General features: G+C 45.0%; 1 protein-coding gene across 1 annotated transcript in view; it reads right to left on the reverse strand.

Moving 5' to 3' along the window:
• The window catches only part of LOC311015864 (scavenger receptor cysteine-rich type 1 protein M130-like), a gene marked incomplete at its 3' end in the record, with an annotated part of 214,626 nt that overhangs the window by 159,028 nt on the left and 31,981 nt on the right, over nucleotides 1-23,617 (reverse strand). The window contains exons 6-11 of the mRNA XM_084013304.1: nucleotides 17,871-18,185; nucleotides 17,493-17,780; nucleotides 11,343-11,666; nucleotides 10,962-11,249; nucleotides 6,739-7,044; nucleotides 6,355-6,645 (exon numbers count right to left, since the gene is read on the reverse strand). Coding sequence (XP_083869430.1) covers nucleotides 6,355-6,645; nucleotides 6,739-7,044; nucleotides 10,962-11,249; nucleotides 11,343-11,666; nucleotides 17,493-17,780; nucleotides 17,871-18,185 — 1,812 coding nt within the window. The remainder of the gene's footprint in view (nucleotides 1-6,354; nucleotides 6,646-6,738; nucleotides 7,045-10,961; nucleotides 11,250-11,342; nucleotides 11,667-17,492; nucleotides 17,781-17,870; nucleotides 18,186-23,617) is intronic.

Consider the following 23,617-nt stretch of genomic DNA (forward strand, 5'->3'; position numbering starts at 1 on the left):
TGTGCTCACTATTGTTTTGCACATATTTTTTAATCTTTACATAATAGAAAGAGCAGCGTCAGGGAGGAGAAAGTGGACCAGAGGCCAGCAAGGATGATCATGCAGGGTCACAGGTGAGAAGAGAATATAACTAGCTGAGAAAAATGTTTGCTTCACACATTTATTATCTGGCTACTTACCCTGTAGATGTTAGAGAGTCATCCTGTGTCAACTCAGCTTAAGATTTTAGATTTTGACTTTAGATTTTGATAGTATATAATTCTAAAGAACTAAAGTCAGTCCCCTGGTGCTGTGCTGTATGCGGTTCTTGAGCCACTAAGGAGAGGTGCAATTGAATGTGAGAGGATGATAAATCACTCAATAGACCTCAATTTGTCCCCCTCACTTCTGAAATGATGGCTACGCCCCTGAATGCAGACGTTTGTGTTTGTGTGACTCGGCAAGGGAAAGTTTCTGGCATTTAAAATGTAAAACAATAATTTGTTTTAACTGATAATATGATGTTGAAATAACTAGCGGTTAAAATTTAAATCAACTTTAATTGGAAGATCGTAGTTTTGTTGTGTAAAGTTAAACCAGCTTGAAATATCTTTTAACATGTCATTAATAACACCCTCAACTAATATGTATCACACTTTGCACATGTACATATTTTTTTACAAGAAAAGTAAATATGACATGAAGTTGTTGAAGTTCACAAATATTGCTGGAAATATGGTAAAAAGTGACTTTAAAATATTCACATCACTTTTTTAAATGTTAAGAGCTAAATGTGGCAACATGTAGTCGTTCATTTCAGAGTTTGTCACAAGAAAAACAGAAAGAAAGTCAACATGATGTATAACATGAATTTATTTTCATTTGCACAAGGATTTCAGAGGAGCAGTCGTTGGATCTCAGGCTCCTCCAACAAAGCTCATTAAATGTGTCCAAAACAAAATCACAGCAGTTCAAAATGAAAAAATACGACATGAAATAGTCTAGAAATCAAATATAGGCATAAAATGTAATGTATAGGTATGTAAAACAAATATACAAAGTGAAGATTTCAATGTTCTACTTCAACTGTATCGACCTGCTGCATATGTTTCTTATGTTTATTCAGATTGTTTGCTTAGTTATGACCATATTTCTCATCAAAATCTGTTCAGTATAAAAATTAGCAAACTCCCTGAGCCAGATGCTTCATCGTTATTCGATATACATACTTTTATTTTGAAATTTGCTTTGATTTACTGATCATCCCATGGCCTTATATTTGTTCGTTTTTTTGTATTTTTGTTTCATTTTGGCTTTTTGCTTGATCTTCTCATAATATAAAACATTGTCATGAATAAAAAAATCACGATAAACAACAACACTCCTTAACTAAGTCAAATGAGCTCAAAATGTATGAAAAATAGCAAAATCAAGTACAATTGTTATGAATTTAGCAAACTGATTAATAAGAGTAAAATCCTGAAATACAAAATCATATACTTGTTTATAAAGTACAACATTAAGTCAACACTTTATGTACAAAATGAAGCAGAATTCTTATGAAATATATACATTGGTTCATCACAAAAATAAGCTGTTCATTATGTTTCTCTTCAGCTAAATATGTCCTGATGCCAAAACGACTTCACAACAACAATGAGCCATGTGAACCACAAGGGGGCGCTGACGTGAAGTCATGACATATGTGACTAACAAATGAAGTTGTCTCTGGGACCTCCAACAGGACTCTGCAGCTGGGAGATTTCAACCACGTCTCCATGAAGAAAACTCTTCCCGGATACAACTGATCGGTGAGTCTGATCACAACACTGTATTCCTCCTTCCTAAATACCTTCAGAGACTCCAAACATCTAAACCAAGGACGAAGATGGTGTTTTTAAACCTGATGAACATGATGATATCCACATTTTCACTGACACTGTAATGTCCTCTATCAATGTCTGTGAGTCTGTGTCTATCCCACCAAACCTGTTACCATAACAACAACAAGCCTCAGTTCAACAAGGAGGTAAGGCGCCTATGCAGTGAGACAAATACAACAATGGACAAAGACCAATACAAACTCAGCAACTTCAAAAGGCAGTTCAAACAGCTGAAGCCACTTCTAGAGTCACACTTGAAAACAAGCTCCATGACATTAAGGGTGTTTGGCAGGGCCTGTAGACAATCACTAACTACAAGAGCAAGCATCATGTTGTAGACTGTGAGCCCTCCCTTCCTGAGAGGCTGAAGGATTTCTACCACCCCCCCCCCCCCCCCCTCCCCTTTTCAATCTCAGAGCATGATGTCAGAAGGCTGCTCCACCGTCAAAACATCAGGAAAGCGGCAGGGTGCTTACCAGGGTGAAGTAGAACAGCTGTTGAGGTGGTGCCAAGACAACAACCTAATCCTCAATACATCTACAAGCAAAGAGCTGATGGTTGACCTCAGAAAGAAAGCAGCCCAACACCTCCCCCTCTCCATCGATGGCCAGCTTGGTGAGAGGGTCTCCTCCTTCTGCTTCTTAGGTACCACCATACACCAGTCTCATGGGGCCTGAACATCAGTGTCATTGTCAACGAAGCCCAGCAGAGACTCAACTTCCTCCGTCAGCTGAGGACATTTGGGGTTAGCCAGAAAGGCATGACTCATTTCTACAGAGTTGTGGTAGAAAGCGAGCTGACCTTCTCTCTCCTGTCTTGGTACGGTAACGCCACCAGCCAGGAGAAACAACAGCAAGAGAAAGTAGTGCACAGAGCTTCCGAGGTCATTGGCTGCAGTCTGCCTACCATAGCCTCACACTATGACACCAGAATCATCAGGAAGGCTAAACACATCACCACTGACCCCTCCCACCTAGCACATCACCTGTTCACTCTTTTACCATCAGGAAAGAGGTACAGAAGAATCACCAGCAGATCATCACGCTTCAGAGATAGCACCGACCTCCAAACCCCCCCACTTCAATATGGACCAATCCCCCCATTACCTACAGTATGTGCTGAATCTCTGTACGGTGTGGTCTGGACAGACAGTCTGTCACCAGTGTTATGGTACTATGTACTATGGACTGCCTCCCTGTACTATGTACTGCCCCCCTGTACTATGGACTGTCCCCTGTACTATGACTGTCCCCCCTGTACTATGGACTGTCCCCCTGTACTATGGACTGTGTCCTCCTGCACTATGGACTGTCCCCTGTACTATGACTGTCCCCCCTGTACTATGGACTGTCGGTGTGACTCTGGTTTCAAAGACACCGGCTGCTTGGACTCCACTACACCTGCTTTCAAATGCCACCTTCTAATTGTCTTTCAACCCTTATGGACCCTTTCCTTTTTTTAAGTAACTTTTTTTTTTTTGCTAGAGCGCCATTCAAGTCTTTTTATTACTTTTTCAGACAGTGTGGAAACGGGGAGAGAGAGCGGGAGATGACATGCAGGAAATACGTCCTGGGCAGGAGTTGAACCCGGGACCACCACATCGAGGACGTTAAGCCTCTGTACATGGGGCGGCTTCCCTAGCCACTGTGCCACCGACCTTATGGACCCTTTCAACTTACACTGTGATGCCACTAACGCGCTACTTAGTAACGCGTTACTGTAGTCGGACTACTTTTTTCAGTAACGAGTAGTCTAACGCGCTACTATTGCCAAACCAGTAGTCAGATTAAAGTTACTTATCCAAATACACGGTGCGTTACTATTTTTGTCAGTAAACAAAAAAGATTTGCTTTCTTCTTGCGTCTCAGGTTAGCCGACACCTTCACGGACGGTCGCGTGTAGTAGGCTATACCGGCAGAAACGTAAACAATGGAGGGGGAGAGATACGCATTTTCCAGCTGGAAATACAAGCATTATTTCGACTTCATCTCAGCAAAAGATGGCAACATAAAGGTTTGTGTATTCCACTGGCCTGCTATGATCTGTTATACAACAGACAGTGAATCTTTGGAAAAAGATGGAATTTCCTCTGTTCCCAAAATAGGAAAATGGCTTTATCTTGTGGAAAATAGGAAATGGAAAAAAATCATGACTGTATGCTGCAATGGCCCTGGGGTCAAACATGACAGTTATAATGGGTTTCAATGAGGACATTTTTGTCTCTAAGGGTCACAATGTATTATAGACATAGTATAGAAGGTTGATAAAAAAAAATCCCCCAAAAATACACTCCTTGGCATAATTTTAAGCCATATGCATTAACACAGCCAAAATGACCATTAAAACAAAAATGAAAAGAACAAAAATGTCCCCAGGGGCCCCGAAGGGTTAAAGATCTACGTCTTCAGTAGGAACCAGTAAGCTCGGAGAGCCACAGACAGGAAGTCTGTCACAACAGCAACACATCTTTTCATGTCCAGAGTAATAACAATATTGTAGAAATGTGTCATATTTCCAGAGGAACATGCGTATGAACATGAGCTGGTGTCGGTGTGTTAGAGACCCATGTGGATGTGAGAGGAGCTCCTTGGAGGTGCTACTCTGCTCCCCGAGCTCCTTCCTGTTCAGTCGGCCCTCCTTCAGCTGCACCAACGCCCAGGTTGTAGTAATCCAGCTCCACGTCCTCCCGTCTGCCCGGCTTCTGCCCCCTGCCGGCCTGGAGAGACGTGACAGCACACAGACATGTGACTTCCTGCATGGCTCCTCTCTCCAGGTCAATGAACACAGACTGAGTCAGTGCTCTCAACAACAGACATGTGTCAGTACCTTACAGTAGAAGTAAAGGCCGACCTGCGCCGACAGCAGAATCAGCGGCACGGTGACCAATCTGATGATGACAGGTGTCAGATCTGATGATCAAACACATGGACAGTCATCACATGACTCATCATGACTCCAACAGCTGCCATTCAACACAAACTAGGGACCTGGCATCCTGTCCTCCAGTCCATTGTTTGCTGTCACCATTTACAGACCTGGTTTCACTTTGTTCACTAGATCAGGGCTGGATTCCAGAAAGCAGGTTTAGTTAAGCCTGAGAAGAGGGACACTCTGGGTCCTCTGTTCCACAAAGACAGTGAACCTAAACTTCCATCTAATAGATATGGAAGCACATTGATTGGAGCAGCCTGACGGCAATCTGGCATAAGATTAAAACCATATGTCTTAGGCTGCCTGTTTGCACAATATTCTTCTGCTTCATTTTCAGCTGCAGCCACATTCTTTTTGTGTCTGTGGGATTAAACCTAAATCTAAAAGAATATTATTACATTTCACTTCTTTCGGTCATGCTAATCAGGAATTGAACAGTCAGCTTACCTACGACAGTGACAGAGAGCAGACGGCTCTCAGAGGAGAGGTTATGAGAAAGAACATGGACGTGATAAACACAGCTGTAGCGTCCCTGGTGGGTGGGCTCTGCAGCAGGAAACAGGAAGTGGGCAGTGTGATTGACAGCTGGCTGGGTGTAGTTGTGTGCTGAGTTGGAGGAGTTAAAGGCGAGCTGGAAGGAGCCTCCTGAGTACTGTGGTTGGACGGAGCAGAAGACGATGAAGGTGGAGCCCCTGAACGTCTGAAACCCCTGCTGCTGGGCCTCGGAGACCCCGTCCACGGAGGAGGACACGGAGATGTTTGGCTGCAGCAGCAGGTCTGTAAAAACAGAGAGATGATGAACAGTCACATGAGGCTCGGAGATGAACTGCTGCTCGTCTGGAAAGTAGACGAGATCAAGCGGCAGCAGCAGGAGGCGGAGCCTAAAAGCTGCTGTACAGTCCAACACTTTCCAGCAGCCTTCATAGACGTCACAGGAAGTCATAGAAACAGTTACATCCTGTTAGATGCTACCTGTAGTTTGTGACCACTTTCAGATTGATATCTTTTTCAAGAATTAATTTGGATTTATTCGTATTTGTTCATAAATATCTGTGGAAATGTGTGTATTTTGCAAAATTTTATTCTCTCCTTTCCTCTTTTGATGTCTGCCTCGTAAAAAGCAGGATGTAATGACTACTATTTTGATAAGTGCTATATAAATAACCTTTATTATTGTCATTATCGTTATGGTTAATATAATTATCAAACACAAAAGATGTGTTTGTAAATATTTATTACACAACATGAGACTTATAGCCCACAAACTAGCGTTAAATATTAGAATTAGTTCAAGATGCACTGCGGAAACAGGAAGTGATGTCACAGGTGTGACAGACAGACAGACAGACAGACAGACAGGTGTGTTCTGCCAGGTGAAGCAAAGCAGTCTATGGAGGGTCTGAAACTTCCAGAAACCAGCCCACTTCTCTACATTCTAGGACGTCATTGTCCTGGAGAACCTTACATTTCAGTCCAGTGGAAACCACTGACTGTCACTGGGACAGAGGAAGGAACATACTGGGAACCTTGCTGTCATAGATGATGTCACTGAGGGGCTTACCTGAGCAGGTGAGATTCAGGATGAAGAAAGAGGAACCTGATCTTGCACACTCCCTCAGAGTGGATCCAGAATGAACACAGTCAGATCTGATCCTCCACACAGGTCTGTCTGAGATCTCATCTCTCTCTCCTACAGAAACAGCAGAGCCACAGTCCAGCCCTCTACAGACAACAGCTGCTTCCTTCAGGGTCCAGTCAGAGTCATACACTGGTATCCAGTCTCCCTGATGTCTCATCTCCAGTCTTCCAGCACAGCGACTGGCTCCTCCCACCAACCTGACATCATCAGGCTCTGAACAGAAAGAAGAGAGTCGTCAGTCAAAGAGCAACGTGAGTTTGATGAGAACAGAAATGAACCAGATAAAAGCTGCAGCTCCTCTTCTACCTGAGCAGGTGAGTCCAACAGCTTTGCCAGGTGAGCAGGTGTTTCTATCTGAGCCTGAGCTTCTACAGTCCAGGAGAGCAGACTCATGGCCTTCACACTGGAACTCTTTGGGCCACATTGGAGCCCCCACGTCTCCATAGAGTTCCCCCTGGAGGACTGAAGGAGCCCCACAGCCAAGCTCCCTACAGACCACCTCTGCATCCTGCTGGTCAAAGGCAGCTTCACACACTGAGGACCACGACTGGTTGGACTTCACCTCCAGTCTGCCTGAGCACAGACTAGTCCCATTCAGCAGCCTGACAGAGTCTGGAGAGATGATAGAAGATCAAATAGAAAGAGAGAAAAGACACCAGACACCAGAGAAAAAGATGTCATGAAACTATTCAGCGATTCAAACTGGACTCAAAACAATTCCTCAATCAGTTCATCATTTACAGTTTTTCTCAATTGCTTTGCCACAATTCTCAAAAGATAATGAATTTTCAAAACAACATGTGAGCTGTAAACCACTGGCCACTGCTTCACAACAGATTATCTTTTCTCATTCTTATAAACAAATTGCAAATGTTTTCACACATACATGCAAATGAGTAAAAGTATCTATAATTTGTGCCATTAATGACTGAACATGATATGGAAATTTTGTACTTCTTGATGAGAGATATCTGAACTGAAGACTTACACATGAGAAGGTTTGGTGTGAATGTAAATGTGTCCTGTGACCTGTGACCTGTGGCCATTTGTGTGTGTTTTGCAACCCATGTGTGCCTTGCGACATAGTTGTGGTTTATGACCCAGGTGGGGTTTGTGACCCATGCAAGGTTTAGTTAAACATTTGAGTTTACAACTTCCATCCCTGTGAACTGAGTGAAAACACACCCACAGAAGATGGATAAATACCATGTTTGTCTCAAAGCACGATGAGTCTTCACCTTGTAACAGACCAGCATGTTGCTCTGTGAATTCTCCTCTTGATCAAGATTAAATCCCTGTTTGGACCTTGAGCTGACTCCGATCTCCTTCCTCCAGTTCTAAACCATCGGGTAATCATTTTAACACTTTAACACATATCTTGCTGATCAAAACTGATTATGTTGCTTCTCAGTTGAATAGTTGTTCTCTTCAAAACATGTATGAATTCTTTCATGGTGTGAGTCATCACATGCACAATAGTCCATTCAACTGTCTAAATGTGTCAGCATATGAATATCATGGTTCATTAGCTCAGGAGGTAGAGCGGGTTGGCTGGCAACCTCAAGGTTGCCGGTTCGATCCCCGGCTCCTCCTAGCTGAGTGCCTGGTGTCCCTGAGCAAGACACCTCACCCTAATTGCTCCTGACGAGCTGGCTGTCGCCCTGCGTGGTTGACTCTGCCGTCGGTTTGTGAATGTGTGTATGAATGGGTGAATGTCAGTCATTACTGTAAAGCGCTTTGGATAAAAGCTCTATATAAATGAGGACCATTTACCATTTATCATTGGGCCCTATTCTAGAGGTCTGAAGCTTGAAGCCTCAAGTGTCTTTGTGGGCAGATCTCGGACATTGTGTCTATTATATCGGCGGATAAATGACTCTTGTGTCCAACGCAGATCTAAAAAGGGCGTAACATGCAATAAACCAATCGGAGCGTCATCTCCCATTCCCTTTAAAAGCGAGAGGCGCTTGTTCCATGGCTGATTGCTATTATAGTGGTGGATTTACCGGGAGCACGGGCAGAGCGGTTCCAGCGGTGCTGGTAAGGGCAGTAAAAGCCCAATAAGTGTGTGACGTGTGTGTGTGTGTGTGTGTGTGTCATGGAAGACCGGCCTGCGTCCACACATAGTTGAGCCTCCCCTCCCCTTCGTCTTTCTCCCTCCTCCAGCCTCTCCTCCACACACTGCTGGGAGTACCGCGGCTTCACCCTGCCCTCCCCCAGACTCCATGTTGACCGTATACAGGGGAACAATGGCGCGCTCCTTCCAAGGCGCCGCACCGTAACGGTACATTCCTCCGCTAACAGGCGGGGGGAGACACTAGATATATGCCTGTGTGTTCATATCCTCGTGAACTCCACAATGGTTTCCCCAGTGTTGAAATGTTGTTTCTTATAATTATTTATGGTTTGCATCAATGGGAACTGCTGCGTCCCTGTGGATGAGAGAAGCAGGTGTACGCGCGTTGTGCACACGCTACATATGGCCAAGCATGCGCACTTAAAATAGCATCCAAACAACACGCCACTGACTTTAAACCAGGTTGTACCTGGTCTGGGGCTGCACGGTGGTGTAGTGGGTAGCACTGTCGCCTCAGGATCCCGGGTTCGATTCCCGGGTCGGCCCGGGTTACTTCTGTGTGGAGTTTGCATGTTCTCCCCGTGTAAGTGTGGGTTCTCTCCGGGTTCTCCGGCTTCCTCCCACATTCCAAAGACAAGCAGGATGGGGATTGGTTAATTGGTGACTCTAAATTGCCCGTAGGTGTGAATGTGAGCATGAATGGTTGTTTGTCTCTACATGTTGGCCCTGCGATGGACTGGCGACCTGTCCAGGGTGTACCCTGCCTTCGCCCAATGACAGCTGGGATTGGGTCCAGCCCCCCCCCGTGACCTGAATACAGGATAAGCGGTAGACAATGGATGGATGGATGGATGTACCTGGTCTGTGGTGGAATGGTTTGAGAAACACCAACATAGCACCAGGGAAACTTGTCAGTTGTAAGTTAATTTCCTATCTTACCAACGTGCGTATCTGGCGGAAAGGTCCACTGTGCGTCAGATGGAAAATAGTGACGATACTTGCGTTGGTGTTGAAAGTGTAATGTGCTGGGTGCAAGATATGACCCAATATGTACTATGGAGTATTTTCCAACGTCCACTAAACTGGTAAATTATCTGTCAGGAGAAACTTGAACTTCACTAACCAATGAGGAGTTTGTCCCATCTTACATCAACCAATCACACGGCATCTCTCGTCAGCTGACAGGTGCTATTCATGAGTACGGCTGTTACCAAACATATTTATAGAGCTGGACTACAACAGAATAACCACAATGTCTGAACATGGAGGAACCTGCTCAGGTACATAATCATCAGGGCAACTGCCTGCTGGAGGAAGAAGAGGAGGAAGGACCCTTGGTGGTGTCGGGAGGGCAAGACAGTCGTTTTACATGAATAAAAATACAGGAACAGTTTCCATGGAAACAATACTGTAAAAGAAACTTGTACTGATGAAATCAGCATGTGGATAGTATTCAGTTAAGTGTTCAGTTCACTGGACAAAAAGAACATTCTAGTAGAGGAAACATTCAGGGTCAACTTGAGAAATAGGACAAACATGAAATGTGGATATAAGGAACATTTCCAGGCTCCACTGCCATCCTGAAAAACATCTCAACATTCTGACCACCATTGTTTACATGAGGTCAAAGGAACTTTTCATTTGGAGGGCAGAGACTTTTTATATGAGACACTAACTTTGTTTTGAAGCACGACTTCAATGTTTTGAGTGAGTTCTGACCATTTGCAGGTGAGTTATGGTGTTGCGTTGGAACATGGAAGCTATTTAGACAAATCAGGTTTTAAGAACATTAACAAAGTTTCAAGAGATGTTCCAAAGAAATTGAAATAAACTGTAACACCAGAACACATGTTTAGAACACCACAGCATGCAGCAGTGTTACATCACATCGTTCAACATTTTCAATATGTTTTCAAGCAGTAACGCATCATCATCTGCAGATCCTCTATTCGGTTCCTTCTGCGCAGAGACTCCACAAACGTTGCTCTCCACCCAGAGAAGTTACAACTTTGGATTCTCTCTTATTTTCCTGAGAATAAAGCTGTGTTTAGAAACAGAGCTGTAAGATGTAAAAGCCATTGGGGCTGGATTCTCTCCTTCTAAGGAGGTGTTCAGGGGGAAGGACTCCACGTGGGGGTGGAGATACTGACGAGCCCCCGACTGAGCTGCTCAGAGTTGTGCCACTTTTGGTGCCTGCTATGGTGGCAACCAAAGAACCTGCTGGTGGAAACCAGCGGCTCAGAAAGCTGTGGAGCTCAAGAAGGAGTCCTTTCAGGCTGCTTGTTGGTCGGAGCAGAGGACTCCTGAAGCAGCACATGTGGATGTTTCTCTCATACAGATATCTTGGTGCATTCAGCAGCTGATTTACTGAAACTGAGCTCATCAGTCTGCTGCTGTTCTGGTATATTACTGTCATTGATGATGTCATAGATGATGTCAATGAGAGGCTTACCTCTGCAGGTAAGATTCAGGATGGAGGAAGAGGAGAATGGTGTTGCACGCTCCCTCAGAGTGGATCCAGAATGAACACAGTCAGACCTGATCCACCACACAGGTCTGTATGAGGACTCCTCTCTCAGTCCTACAGAAACAGCAGAGCCACAGTCCAGCTCTCTACAGGCAACAGCTGCTTCCTTCAGGGTCCAGTCATCGTACTTCACTGGTCTCCAGTCTCCCTGTCTCACCTCCAGTGTTCCAGCACAGCGACTGGCTCCTCCCACCAACCTGACATCTTCAGGATCTGAACAGATGGAAGAGAGTCATCAGTCAAAGAGCAAAGTGAGTTTGATGAAAACAGAAATTAACCAGATCAAAGCTGCAGCTCCTCTTCTACCTGAGCAGGTGAGTCCAATAGCTTTGCCAGGTGAGCAGGTGTTTCTATCTGAGCCTGAGCTTCTACAGTCCAGGAGAGCAGACTCATGGCCTCCACACTGGAAATCTTTGGTCCACGTTGGAGCCCCCACGTCTCCATAGAGCACCCCCTGGAGGACTGAAGGAGCCCCACAGCCAAGCTCCCTACAGACCACCTCTGCATCCTGCTGGTCAAAGTCAGCTTCACACACTGAGGACCACCACTTGTTGGACTGGTTGGACTGGTTGGACTTCACCTCCAGTCTGCCTGAGCACAGACTAGTCCCATTCAGCAGCCTGACAGAGTCTGGAGAGATGATAGAAGATCAAATAGAGAGAGAGAGAGAGAGAGAGAGAGAGAGAGAGAGAAAAGACACCAGACACCAGAGAAAAAGATATGAAACTATTCAGTGATTCTTACTGGACTCAAAACAATTCCACCATCAATTCATCATGAACACCAGAACACAATGGTTACAACACCACAGCCTGCAGCCATGTTACAGCACGTTCCTGTGTACTCGTGGCTTAATGGTGAAGCTGATGTGGTCTCTGTCCCACTGTGACACCGAGGTCCACAAGTAGACAACACAACACTTCACTAACTGTGGATGCTCCAGATAATAAGGCAGGGAGACACCAACTGTGCGACAAAGAAATGTGTTGCACTCTCTTCACACAGCACTGCTGTTGCAGAATAGTGGGGACGTCCATGTTCTCCCTCATGGTCCTCATGGTCCTCATGCAGCCGCTAACCTCTGATGAACAGAGCTGCACAGTTTGATGTGTGCATAAAAGCACCAGATGTGCAACGCTTCATCTGCCATCGAGCACATTTAACACCGAATGAGTCAGGGAGGATTCAGATCCATCTGGCAGATAGAAACAGATGAAAGGGCACGGAGAATCCCAGGATGCCCTTTCAGATCACAGATCCAGAATCCTGATCCTGAAGATCAGGATTCAGCTTTGGTAATCCAATCCTCCCTTGAATCCAGATAAAAGGCTGGATTTGGGTATTTCAAAACGTAAGGCAGAGATCTGGATCAGCTTGATACCAAAATTTCAGGATCATTTGGATCCCACCTCAGAGGTGGATTTGACTTGGATTAACAATGTCTCAGCTCCACTTCTCCTAGATATTGTTACTCAAGATGTTCATTACTCTTAATCTAAATTGTCAGTGCATTACTTACTTACAAATTGGAGTAATTTAAGAACATTTAAGGTGTAGCAAAAGTTTTGGCTATATTTCCTGAAACTGCTATAAATAAGAGTGACAAATACAGACAATTCAAACACTTTCCAGCACTTTATTCAAAATCCAACAACTTATCACTGCAATTGAAGCATTCCCAAGGATTTCCAGCACTCATCCAGACCCTGTCCTTAATAGCCGAGTGGGCTCTGAAAGTAGAAGAAAGGGAAGGAGTATGAGTAATATCTTTGTCTTCATTGGGAATCCCCAAATGCATGATGACAACAGCATGATTTTCCCAGCATTACTGTAGCATTCTGACACTTCTGAATGAACTGCATAGTTCATACACAACACACATACACAGTGTAATGTTAGGTTAAGCAGTTTGGTCTGTACACATGTAGGCTATTTTATCTTTTATTTTATTTTTTACATGTAGCCTATCTTAAGTCTGCTGTGTTGCCAATGATGTAACGCTAATAAACTCCGAACAGGTTTATGTTAGTTTAAACAGTTATGCTATAATGTATGTCAGATTAATTACCTTGTAAATCAAACCGTGGTCCGCAAAATTCGTAAACAAAGCAAGCTACCTCTAGCCCGCTAGCTGCTTAACATGCAAGTCAATGGAGCCGAGTTAGCTACCGTTAGCACGGCCGCGGCTCAATTAGAGATCGCTACAGCCTGGTTTTAAGTACGTGACAATTTATATAGTTAGCTAGCACGATATGTTGGTTGGCATTCATATGGTCCTTACACCGCTAAACATTAGACGACGGTAAACTTACACTTTTTACGTGAAACTCGTGCTCCCAGCTGCTCCTTCTGTGAAGTAGTCCGCCATGTTTCAGATCCGGAGGCGGAGACTTGAGATTTGGTAATCCATATCCAGCCAGGTCGGGATCACGGTGATCCACCCGGCCAGTGTTTTGAAATACTCAGATAAAGTCAGCAGGATCACCTTGATCCATGACTGAGAAAAGGAGGATTTCATTATCCGGATTATTCTGATCCGGATTACAAGTTTTGAAATACTGGGCCTTGTTTTCAACTGTTATTCTATGACTAAAATGATTGCCTGTTTGTGCGTTGTTAGGTGATATGAGCATGAGTGCCAAATGACATGAGATAATTTCAGAGGACATTGGGACATCTGTGTTGTGTACATCTTGTCTTTGTAAGATAGGACATGACCCGTCTTTTGTCTACAGTATGATTCCTCCTCCTTAAAAGGGAGATTCCTGCTAGACTCAGGGTCATTCCTGCGGCCTCTGAACCTTTGCATCAGGAGGCAGGGGCGAACATTATTTTCCTCTGCAGACGAAAATACTTTGTCGAATAAACCTCGGATCCTGGTTGTTGATCTTTATTGAGCAGATTCATTTCCACAACAGACCTTGTTGTTGTTCGGTCTCTGTATGAAATGTAAGATACTATTCCACTGGAGACCACAGACCGCTATGCTGTGATGTGTTGAAATGAAGCTGCATTGATTATTGCATTGAAAGCTTTTTATTTGTATATCGGCTACAGTTCACTGTTTTCTCTCAGGGATATGCTCATCGCCTGTAACGGTAGGACTTTGTGTTCAGATTCCGTTTACACAGGATTTGATGTTAAAACATCCAAGATGTCTGGAGACTCTGCAAGGCAGGGCCCTCATCTTCCCTGAGCCAAGCTTATGCCTGACTGCATACCTTAACTTGCACACTCTAAGATGATTTGAGGAGACTGGACAGACACGTCATTAGGGTTGTCAAGTTGGTCCTACTTTCATCGACGTTTCGCTGATTGTGCCCACGACGTCTCCAGTAGGTTCAGCAGTGAATTCTGGCGTCCCAGAACCACCCCCCTCTGCATTTGTCCAGCCTCCTTATTTGGGAGACCAGGTAAGGTCTTTTCTTTTCAGCCATAGCCACTGGCTGCTCCACTCTGCCACTCTTGACAACTCCTAAACTGCTTGACGGAGAGCTTGCCCGGTGATGCCCAGGTCCCTCATCAGCTTGACAGTAGAGGAAGCGATTAATCCCACCTTTATTGGGTAGATCTTCGCATTCCACCCTTGCTGTCCTGCTTCCGCCGCAAGCTCCGAGTACCTGCTCCTTTTCCTTTCAAAGGCTTCCTGAACCGCATCCTCCGAAGGAACTGTGAGCTCCACAAAGTACACCCTGCGCTGCATGCTGGACCACAGGACCAGATCAGGCCTCAGACTGGTGATAGCTATCTCCGGTGGTACTTTGAGTCGCTGGCCAAGGTCTGCCAACATCTGCCAGTCCCGAGCTGCCCCCATCTCTCCTGACCTGGTCCTCGGTAGGAAGTTGCTGCGCTATTGTTCTCCCTCTCGAACAAATGCAGTAAGTGAGCCTAAGTTGGTCTGTCTGGGTGGCAAGGCATTGGTGGCTGTTCTCTTGCTTTCCAGAGTTGATGCAAGACACCTCAGGACTTCGTTGTGTCTCCAGGTGTATCGTCCTTGAGAGAGGTTAATCTTGCACCCAGTGAGGATGTGGCGGAGTGTAGCTGGCATTGAACACAGGGGGCATGATGGATCTTCACCCAGCCATTGGTTGAGGTTTTTTGGTGTGGGAAGGACATTGTAGGTGGCTCTGATGAGGAAACTTATCCTACTTGCCTCCATCACCCACATGTCCTTCCAGCTGATCCTTTCGCTCCACACTTTCCCACCTCGTCCACTGGCCCTGCTTGGCCTGCGTTACAGCCTTAACATGCCTACTCTCCTCCTCCTGACAACGGACTTCGGCCACTACCATCTTCCTCCGTTCTACTGGGGTTGCCTTACTCCAGTAGGGTCGTCCTTTTCCAAACCCTAATCCGCTCCATCCGTGTTGGACTTGGCCCACGATGTCACCATGCTGGAGTGCAGCTTTTGCCTGCTGTACTGCACTCTTGGCTTTCCACCTTCGTCCTGTTGACAGGGTTGGGGCAGTAGCTCTGATTGCACTGTCCTTTGACTCAGACAGTGTCATCTCAAGTCTCACCTTGGTGCATTTGAAGTCCTCTGAGAGACTGGAGAGGGGCAGTTGGAGAAGTCCATGACTCTATAGAGCTGTGCTGCTCAGGCATCGAGGGACACCTAACCATTTCCTCACATAAGAGTTGACTCCTCTTTCCATCTTCTCAACTGTTGAGAGGGTGATGTCATACATGGTTAGCGGCCACAAAAGGCGAGGTAGCAACCCAAACTGAAAGCACCAGATTTTAAGCTTGCCGGGCAGCATGGACCTGTCGATGGTTTTCAGGCCAACGGTAAGGTCTTGTTGAAGCTCGCGAATCTGGTTAGTATCCCTGAGTGTTTAGTCGTACCATCTTACCAGGCTTTTGATGGGCTTTGCCAGCACCGTTGGAATAGGCTCTTGGTCAATGACAAACCTTTGCTCTACTAGCCTGCCTTGACTATGGAGATACTCCTCGACTTGGATGGTTTGAAGGTCATCCTAGCCCTGGTGATGTTCTCTTGAAGCTTCCCTAGGAGGCGTCTGCCGCATGGTGCCGTTGCTGCAAGGATTGTCATATCATCCATGTAGCCCCTAATGGATGGCAGTCGGACTCCAGATGTCAGCCTCTCACCGCCAACCACCCACTTGGATCCCCTTATGATGACTTCTATCACCATGGTGAATACCAATGGGGAGATGGTGCATCTTGCCATAATGCCAATTTCTGCCCAGTGCCAAGCAGTGGTAAAGACTGGCAGGGTAAAACAGAGCTGTAGATCTTGGAAGTATGCTTTAACAAGGTTTGTGATGGTCTCTGGTACTTTGAAGAAGTCAAAGGATGCCCATAGGAAGGAGTGCGGGACGGAGCCGAAAGCATTTGCAAGATCCAAGAAGACAGCGTGGAGATCCTTCCTCTCTTCCTTTGCCTTCTGAATTTGGTGCAAAATCATGCTGGTGTGATCAAGGCATCCAGAAAATCCTGGAATGCCTGCTTTTTGGACCGTTGTGTCCACAAGGTTGTTTCTCTCCAGGTATGTGGACAATCTCTGAGAGATGACACTGAAGAAAATCTTACCCTCTACATTTAGCAGACTGAGGTGTCGAAATTGGCTGATATCCTTGGAGTCCTTTTCTTTAGGGATAAAGACTCCGCTGGACCTACGCCATGCTTTGGGTATGATTGCTTTTCCCCATGCGACTCCCATGAGACTCCACAGAAAGCGTAGCACCACAGGTGCATTTTTATAGAGTAAGGAACTCCATTTGGTCCTGGGGCTGATGAAGCTCTCACCTGCTTCACTGCTTGCTCCACTTCCTTACACTTTGGAGGGCTGGTGTTCAGGTTGTTCTATTGGTGGGATGTCCTCTGGGATGGTTACTTGCAAGTGCCTCTTTCCATCTGCATGCACTCCCTCCAAGTGCTGCTGCAGTTCCTGCTTTAATGTTTCTAGGCGACCTCCCTTTTCATAAGTAAAAAGTGATTTCACAAATTTGTAGGGGTCCTTAAAGAAACAATATAGACTAGAAAGTCATATCGACTTGTGACAAAGAAAAGCCTTTTCTTTCATAAAATATGAGAGAAGGTATTTAACCTGTTGATTTTCTTCAATGATGATCACAAAAAAGGAAGTGACGAGCAAAGCCAGATTTAATTAATTTTTTTTAAATCATGCATGGAAATGTACACAAAAAAATTGTTGCATCAAGATGCATCGATAATTGGTTCATAATCGAATCGTTGAGTTCTGAATCGTAATTGAATCGAATCGTGAGGTGCCAAGAGATTCCCACCCCTATGGAGGGTCTGAAGCTTCCAGAAACCAGCCCACTTCTCTACATTCTAGGACGGCATTATCCTGGAGAACTTTACAGTTCAGTCCAGTGGAAACCACTGACTGTCACTGGGACAGAGGAAGGAACATACTGGGAACCTTGCTGTCATAGATGATGTCATAGATCATGTCACTGAGGGGCTTACCTGAGCAGGTGAGATTCAGGATGGAGGCAGAGGAGAATGATCTTGCACACTCCTTCAGATAGGATCCAGAATGAACACAGTCAGACCTGATCCACCACACAGGTCTTCTTGAGGACTCCTCTCTCCGTCCTACAGAAACAGCAGAGCCACATTCCAGCTCTCTACAGACAACAGCTGCTTCCTTCAGGGTCCAGTCATAGCCATACACTGGTCTCCAGTCTCCCTGTCTCACCTCCAGTGTTCCAGCACAGTGACTGGCTCCTCCCACCAACCTGACATCATCAGGCTCTGAACAGAAAGAGAGTTGTCAGTCAAAGAGCAAAGTGAGTTTGATGAGAACAGAAATGAACCAGATCAAAGCTGCAGCTCCTCTTCTACCTGAGCAGGTGAGTCCAACAGATTTGCCAGGTGAGCAGGTGTTTCTATCTGAGCCTGAGCTTCTACAGTCCAGGAGAGCAGACTCATGGCCTCCACACTGGAACTCTTTGGTCCACATTGGAGCCCCCACGTCTCCATAGAGCGCCCCCTGGAGGACTGAAGGAGTCCCACAGCCAAGCTCCCTACAGACCACCTCTGCATCCTGCTGGTCAAAGTCAGCTTCACACACTGAGGACCACGACTGGTTGGACTGGTTGGACTTCACCTCCAGTCTGCCTGAGCACAGACTAGTCCCATTCAGCAGCCTGACAGAGTCTGGAGAGATGATATAATATCAAATAGAGAGAGAGAAAAGACACCAGACACCAGAGAAAAAGATGTCATGAAACTATTCAGTGATTCAAACTGGACTCAAAACAATTCCACCATCAGTTCATCATTTACATTTTTTCTCAATTGCTTTGCCACAATTCTCAAAAGATAATGAATAAACCTCACCGGCGTGACAATAATGAATATTTTTTAAAACAACAAATGTAAACCTCCAAACCACTGGCCACTGCTTCACAACAGATTTACATTTCGCATTATTTTAAACAAATTGTAAATGTTTTAGCACATACATGCAAATGAGTAAAATTATCTACAATTTGCACAATGAATGATTGAACATATCTTGCTGATCAAAACTGATTGTGTTGCTTCTCAGTTGAATAGTTCTCTTCAAAACATGTATGAATTATTTCATGATGTGAGTCATCTCATGCACAATAGTGCATTCAACTGTCTAAATGTGTCAGCATATGAATATCATTGGGTCCTATTGTAGCATGTGAAGCCTCAAGTGTCTTTGTGGGCGGCTCCTGGACATTGTTGCTATAAATAATAAAATGGCGGATAAATGACTCTTGTGCCCGACGCAGATCTGAAAAGACGCAGATCTGAAAAGGGTTGGTCTTAAGTGGCTTCATTGCTAATCGGTGTGTTTTGGGCGTAACATGCAATAAACCAATCGGAGCGTCATGGAAGACCGGCCTGCGTCCACACATAGTTGAGCCTCCCCTCCCCTTCGTCTCCCTCCCTCCTCCATCCTCCCCTCCACACGCCACTGGGAGTACCGCGGCTTCACCCTGCCCTCCTCCAGACTCCACGTTGACCTTATACAGGGAAACAGCGGCGCGCTCCTTCCAAGGCACCGCACCATAACGGTACATTCCTCCGCGAACAGGCCGGGGGGCCTGTTTGTTCATATCCTCATGGACTCCACAATGATTTCCCCAGTGTTGAAATGTTGTTTCTTGTAATTATTAATGGTTTGCATCAATGGGAACTGCTGCGTCCCTGTGGATGCCAACATAGCACCAGGGAAACTTGTTAGTTGTAAGCTAATTTCCTATCTTACCGACGTGCGTATCTGGCGGAAAGGTCCGTTGTGCATCGGATGGAAAATAGCGACAAAACTTTGGTGTTGAAAGTGTAATGTGCTGGGTGCAAGATAGGACACAATATGTACTATGGAGTATTTTCTAACGTCCACTAAACTGGTAAATTGTCTGTCAGGAGCAACTTGAACTTCACTAACCAATGAGGAGTTTGTCCCATCTAACATCAACCAATCACACGTCATCTCCAGTCAGCTGACAGCTGCTATTCATGAGTACGGCTGTTTCGAAACAGATTTATAGAGCTGGACTTCAACAGAATAACCACAATGTCTGAACATGGAGGAACCTGCTCAGGTACATAATGAACAGGGCAACTGCCTGCTGGAGGAAGAGGAAGAGGAGGAGGAAGGACCCTGAAATTAATCCTGAAAAACATCTAAACATTCTGACCACCATTGTTTACATGAGGTCAAAGGAACTTTTCATTTGGAGGTCAGTGACTTTTTATATGAGACACTAACTTTGTTTTGAAGCACGACGTCAATGTTTTGAGTGAGTTCTGACTTGTTGTCAGAACATGGAAGCTATTTAGACAAATCAGGTTTTGAGAATATTAACAAAGTTTCAAGAAATATTCCAAAGAAATTGAAATAAACTGTAACACAAGAACACATGCTTAGAACACCACAGCCTGCAGCAGTGTTACATCACATTTACATGAATACACTCTAACAACTGTTATCCATTGTTCAACACTTTCAATAGGTTTTCAACCAGTAACGCATCATCATCTGCAGATCCTCTATTCTGTTCCTTCTGCTCAGAGACTCCACAAATGTTGCTCTCCACAGAGAGAAGTTACAACTTTGGATTATCTCCTATTTTCCTGAGAATAAAGCTGTGTTTAGAAACAGAGCTGTAAGATGTAAAAGCCATCAGTGCTGGACTCTCTCCTTCTAAGGAGGTGTTCAGGGTGAAGGACTCCACGTGGGGGTGGAGATACTGACGAACCCCCGACTGAGCTGCTGAGAGTTGTGGCCACTTATGGTGCCTGCTATGGTGGCAACCAAAGAACCGGCTGGTGGAAACCAGCAGCTCAGAAAGCTGTGGAGCTGAAGGAGGAGTCCTTTCAGGCGGTGGTCGGCCCAGAGGACTCCTGAAGCACACTTGGAGGTTTCTCTCATACAGATATCTTTGGTGCATTCAGCAGCTGATTTACTGACACTGAGCTCATCAGTCTGCTGCTGTTCTAGTACATTACAGTTGTTAGGCGACTATAGTTGGAACAATAGTGGTCGCCGAGAGGCTAAGCGAGGGAAACACTTTGCTGGATGCGCTTCTGAATAATAAAAACTAAGCTCCAGAGGAATATCGATTCACGTATTTATTGAGCCAAAAAAAACGTAGGCAGTGAAACAATCCCACATGAAGGCTAAAATCGTCCAAAAACAGTGTAAATTAGCGGTCAGCAAAGTAGGACCTTCCCCCCTCACCCTCTCAGTTCATTCATTAACAACAGGTGAAGAACAGCTGATTTTACAACTCTGCTGACGTACCACCCCACCTGACTCCTCCCCTGACACTACATGGCACCTACATTCCGGCCCCATAATTATTACACTTACAGTAATAATTACAAATACATAAACCACATAGAAAAACACATGACATTCATTTTTGCACATTTAGTCACATAGTTCATCATATGTATAAAGTTCGTTGTAGATCTTGATCCAATCTTCTTAAGTCAAGTCAAGTCATGTCTAGGACAGAGGTTACCAGCACATGTCCTTAGTGAATCATCACTCATGTCAAGTCTGAGTCAAATAAGTCAAAAAACAGCCTTCATGACTGTGCAGCCTCCTGAAGAAGGCAGATCTTAGTCACAGGTCTACAGAGAGTACTGGTCCGGGTCTTAATCTGGACCTGCCGCACCAATCCCCTTCTGTCTGTAACTGCTTCAGTGACTTTTCCAATGACCCAGGAATTCCGAGGTGCAGAATCATCCACTATTAACACAATGTCTCCAGGAACAAAGTTCCTCTTCACCTTTGTCCACTTCTGGCGCTCCTGTAGTTGCGGTAAATACTCCTTAGTCCACCTCTTGCAAAATAAATCAGAAATATATTGGACTTGCTCCCATCTGCGACGTGCATAACTGTCCTCCTTGTGAAACAGACCAGGTGGTAAACATGGCTTGGTTTTAAGAAGCAGAAGATGGTTCGGTGTTAATGCTTCTAAGTCATTTAGATCCGTCGACTCCTTTGTAAGAGGTCTGTTATTGAGAATCGATTCAACCTCACAGAGGACTGTTTGGAGTCCCTCCTCGTCCAAACTCTGTGCTCTCAAAGTGGAATTAAGAACCCCTCTGATGGAACGAATTAACCTCTCCCATGCTCCACCATGATGTAATCAACTAGGAGGGTTAAAGGTCCATTTGATTCCTTTCAATGAGAGTGTGTTGTTGATCTGTTCCAGGTTCCATCCTTCAATAGCTCTTTTCAACTCATGCTCTGCACCAATGAAGTTAGTGCCATTGTCTGAGTGGAGCTCCTTAACCTGTCCTCTTCTTGCAATAAAGCGTCGTAATGCATTTATAAATTAATCTGTGTCCAAAGATGAAGCAACTTCAATGTGCACAGCTCTTATCACCAAACAAGTAAAGATGACTCCATATCGTTAAACAAGACTCCTTCCACGCTTGATGTCAAAAGGTCCAAAATAATCTACCCCAACGTAACTGAAGGGAGGTTCATCAATGGGCAGATCCGCCATTTGTTGTTGACCAACAGCTACATGTAACCTGCGGCAGACAACACATCTGGATAAGATCCCTCTAATGGAGACGCTGGCAGAGGGAATCCAAAAGCGTTGACGTAACCTTGACAACACGTGGTTCCTACCACCATGGCTGACCTCTTGATGAATATGGCGTATGATGAGATATGAGATATGAAGATCTTTAACTATTATAGCTGGGTGTTTGGATTCTTCAGGCATGGCCGCCTTACTAAGCCGACCTCCAACTCTCAAAACACCATTATCCAGTATTGGACTGAGCTTGTAGATGTGACTGTTTCCTCTCACACTCTCTCCCCTTTGGAGGCAAGACAGCTCTTCTTTGTATTTTTGTCTCTGACAGAACTTGATGATTTCCAATTCACTGGCTTTTGATATGGAAATGTTGTACTTCTTAGTGAGAGATATCTGAACTGAAGACTTACACATGAGAAGGGTTGGTGTGAATGTAAATGTGACCTGTGGCCTGTGGCCATTTGTGTGTGTTTTGCAACCCATGTGTGTTTTGCGACATAGTTGTTGTTTATGACCCAGGTGGGGTTTGCGACCCATGCAAGGTTTAGATAAACATCGGAGTTTACGACTTCCATCCCTGTGAACTGAGTGAAAACACACCCACAAGAAGATGGATAAATATCATGTTTGTCTCACAGCACGAGGAGTCTACACATTGTAACAGACCAGCATGTTGCTCTGTGAATTCTCCTCTTGATCAAGATTAAATCCCTGTTTGGACCTTGAGCTGACTCCGATCTCCTTCCTCCAGTTCTAAACCATCGGGTAATTATTTTAACAGCTTTGATTTCCTCCAATGAGAGATGACCATGACACATCTTAACATTCTTGTTCTGCTTTGCGTTTGACGCAGGCTGAGGAAATTGTGCATTCACTTCCTTCCTTTTCCTGATATCCAATAACAAGGCCTTAAGCCTCAGTATCCAAGCCATCACTCTTAGAAGACGTGTCCAGGATGAGCTGCGGTTGTTGGGCATGCTGATATTTCTGTCTTTAAGAGGCAAAGCAATGCTGTAATTACCATTAACCAATTTTACGGATCTGTCAGCCATTTTCAGGAACCTGCAATCCTCCCTTGACATCCCCAGCAATTCATTTTGGTTGTTCTCGGGGAAGTCTGTCTTAAACTGCTTGTTCCAGAGCTCATCAAGTGTGATGGCTGAAATTCTATTGACTGAAACTGCTGGTTGACATCCAGGACTATCACTGCATCCACCAAGCGGCCCATTTACTGTCCAACCCAGCACTGTCTTGACAGCGTATGGCCCTCCATCCATGCTCCTGATAACTTCCAGGGGCTCCAAAGCACAAGGAACTTTTGTGCCTATCAGAATCTCCACATCTGCATCTATTTCTGGCAAGCAGACATGCTTCAAGTGAGGCCATTTTCCCGAGTCTTTCTGCTGTGGGATGTTGCTTTTATCAACAGGCAACAGGCTTATTTTGTACAAACAACTTCGGTATTTCACAATAAACATCACTGTCCAATCCAGCAACTTCCAAAAGGGATGCAACATGGCTGTCCACTACTTTTTCTTGTCCCATCGT

Source organism: Eutrigla gurnardus, assembly GCF_963514095.1.
Source record: "Eutrigla gurnardus genome assembly, chromosome: 7".
Lineage (NCBI taxonomy): Eukaryota > Metazoa > Chordata > Actinopteri > Perciformes > Triglidae > Eutrigla > Eutrigla gurnardus.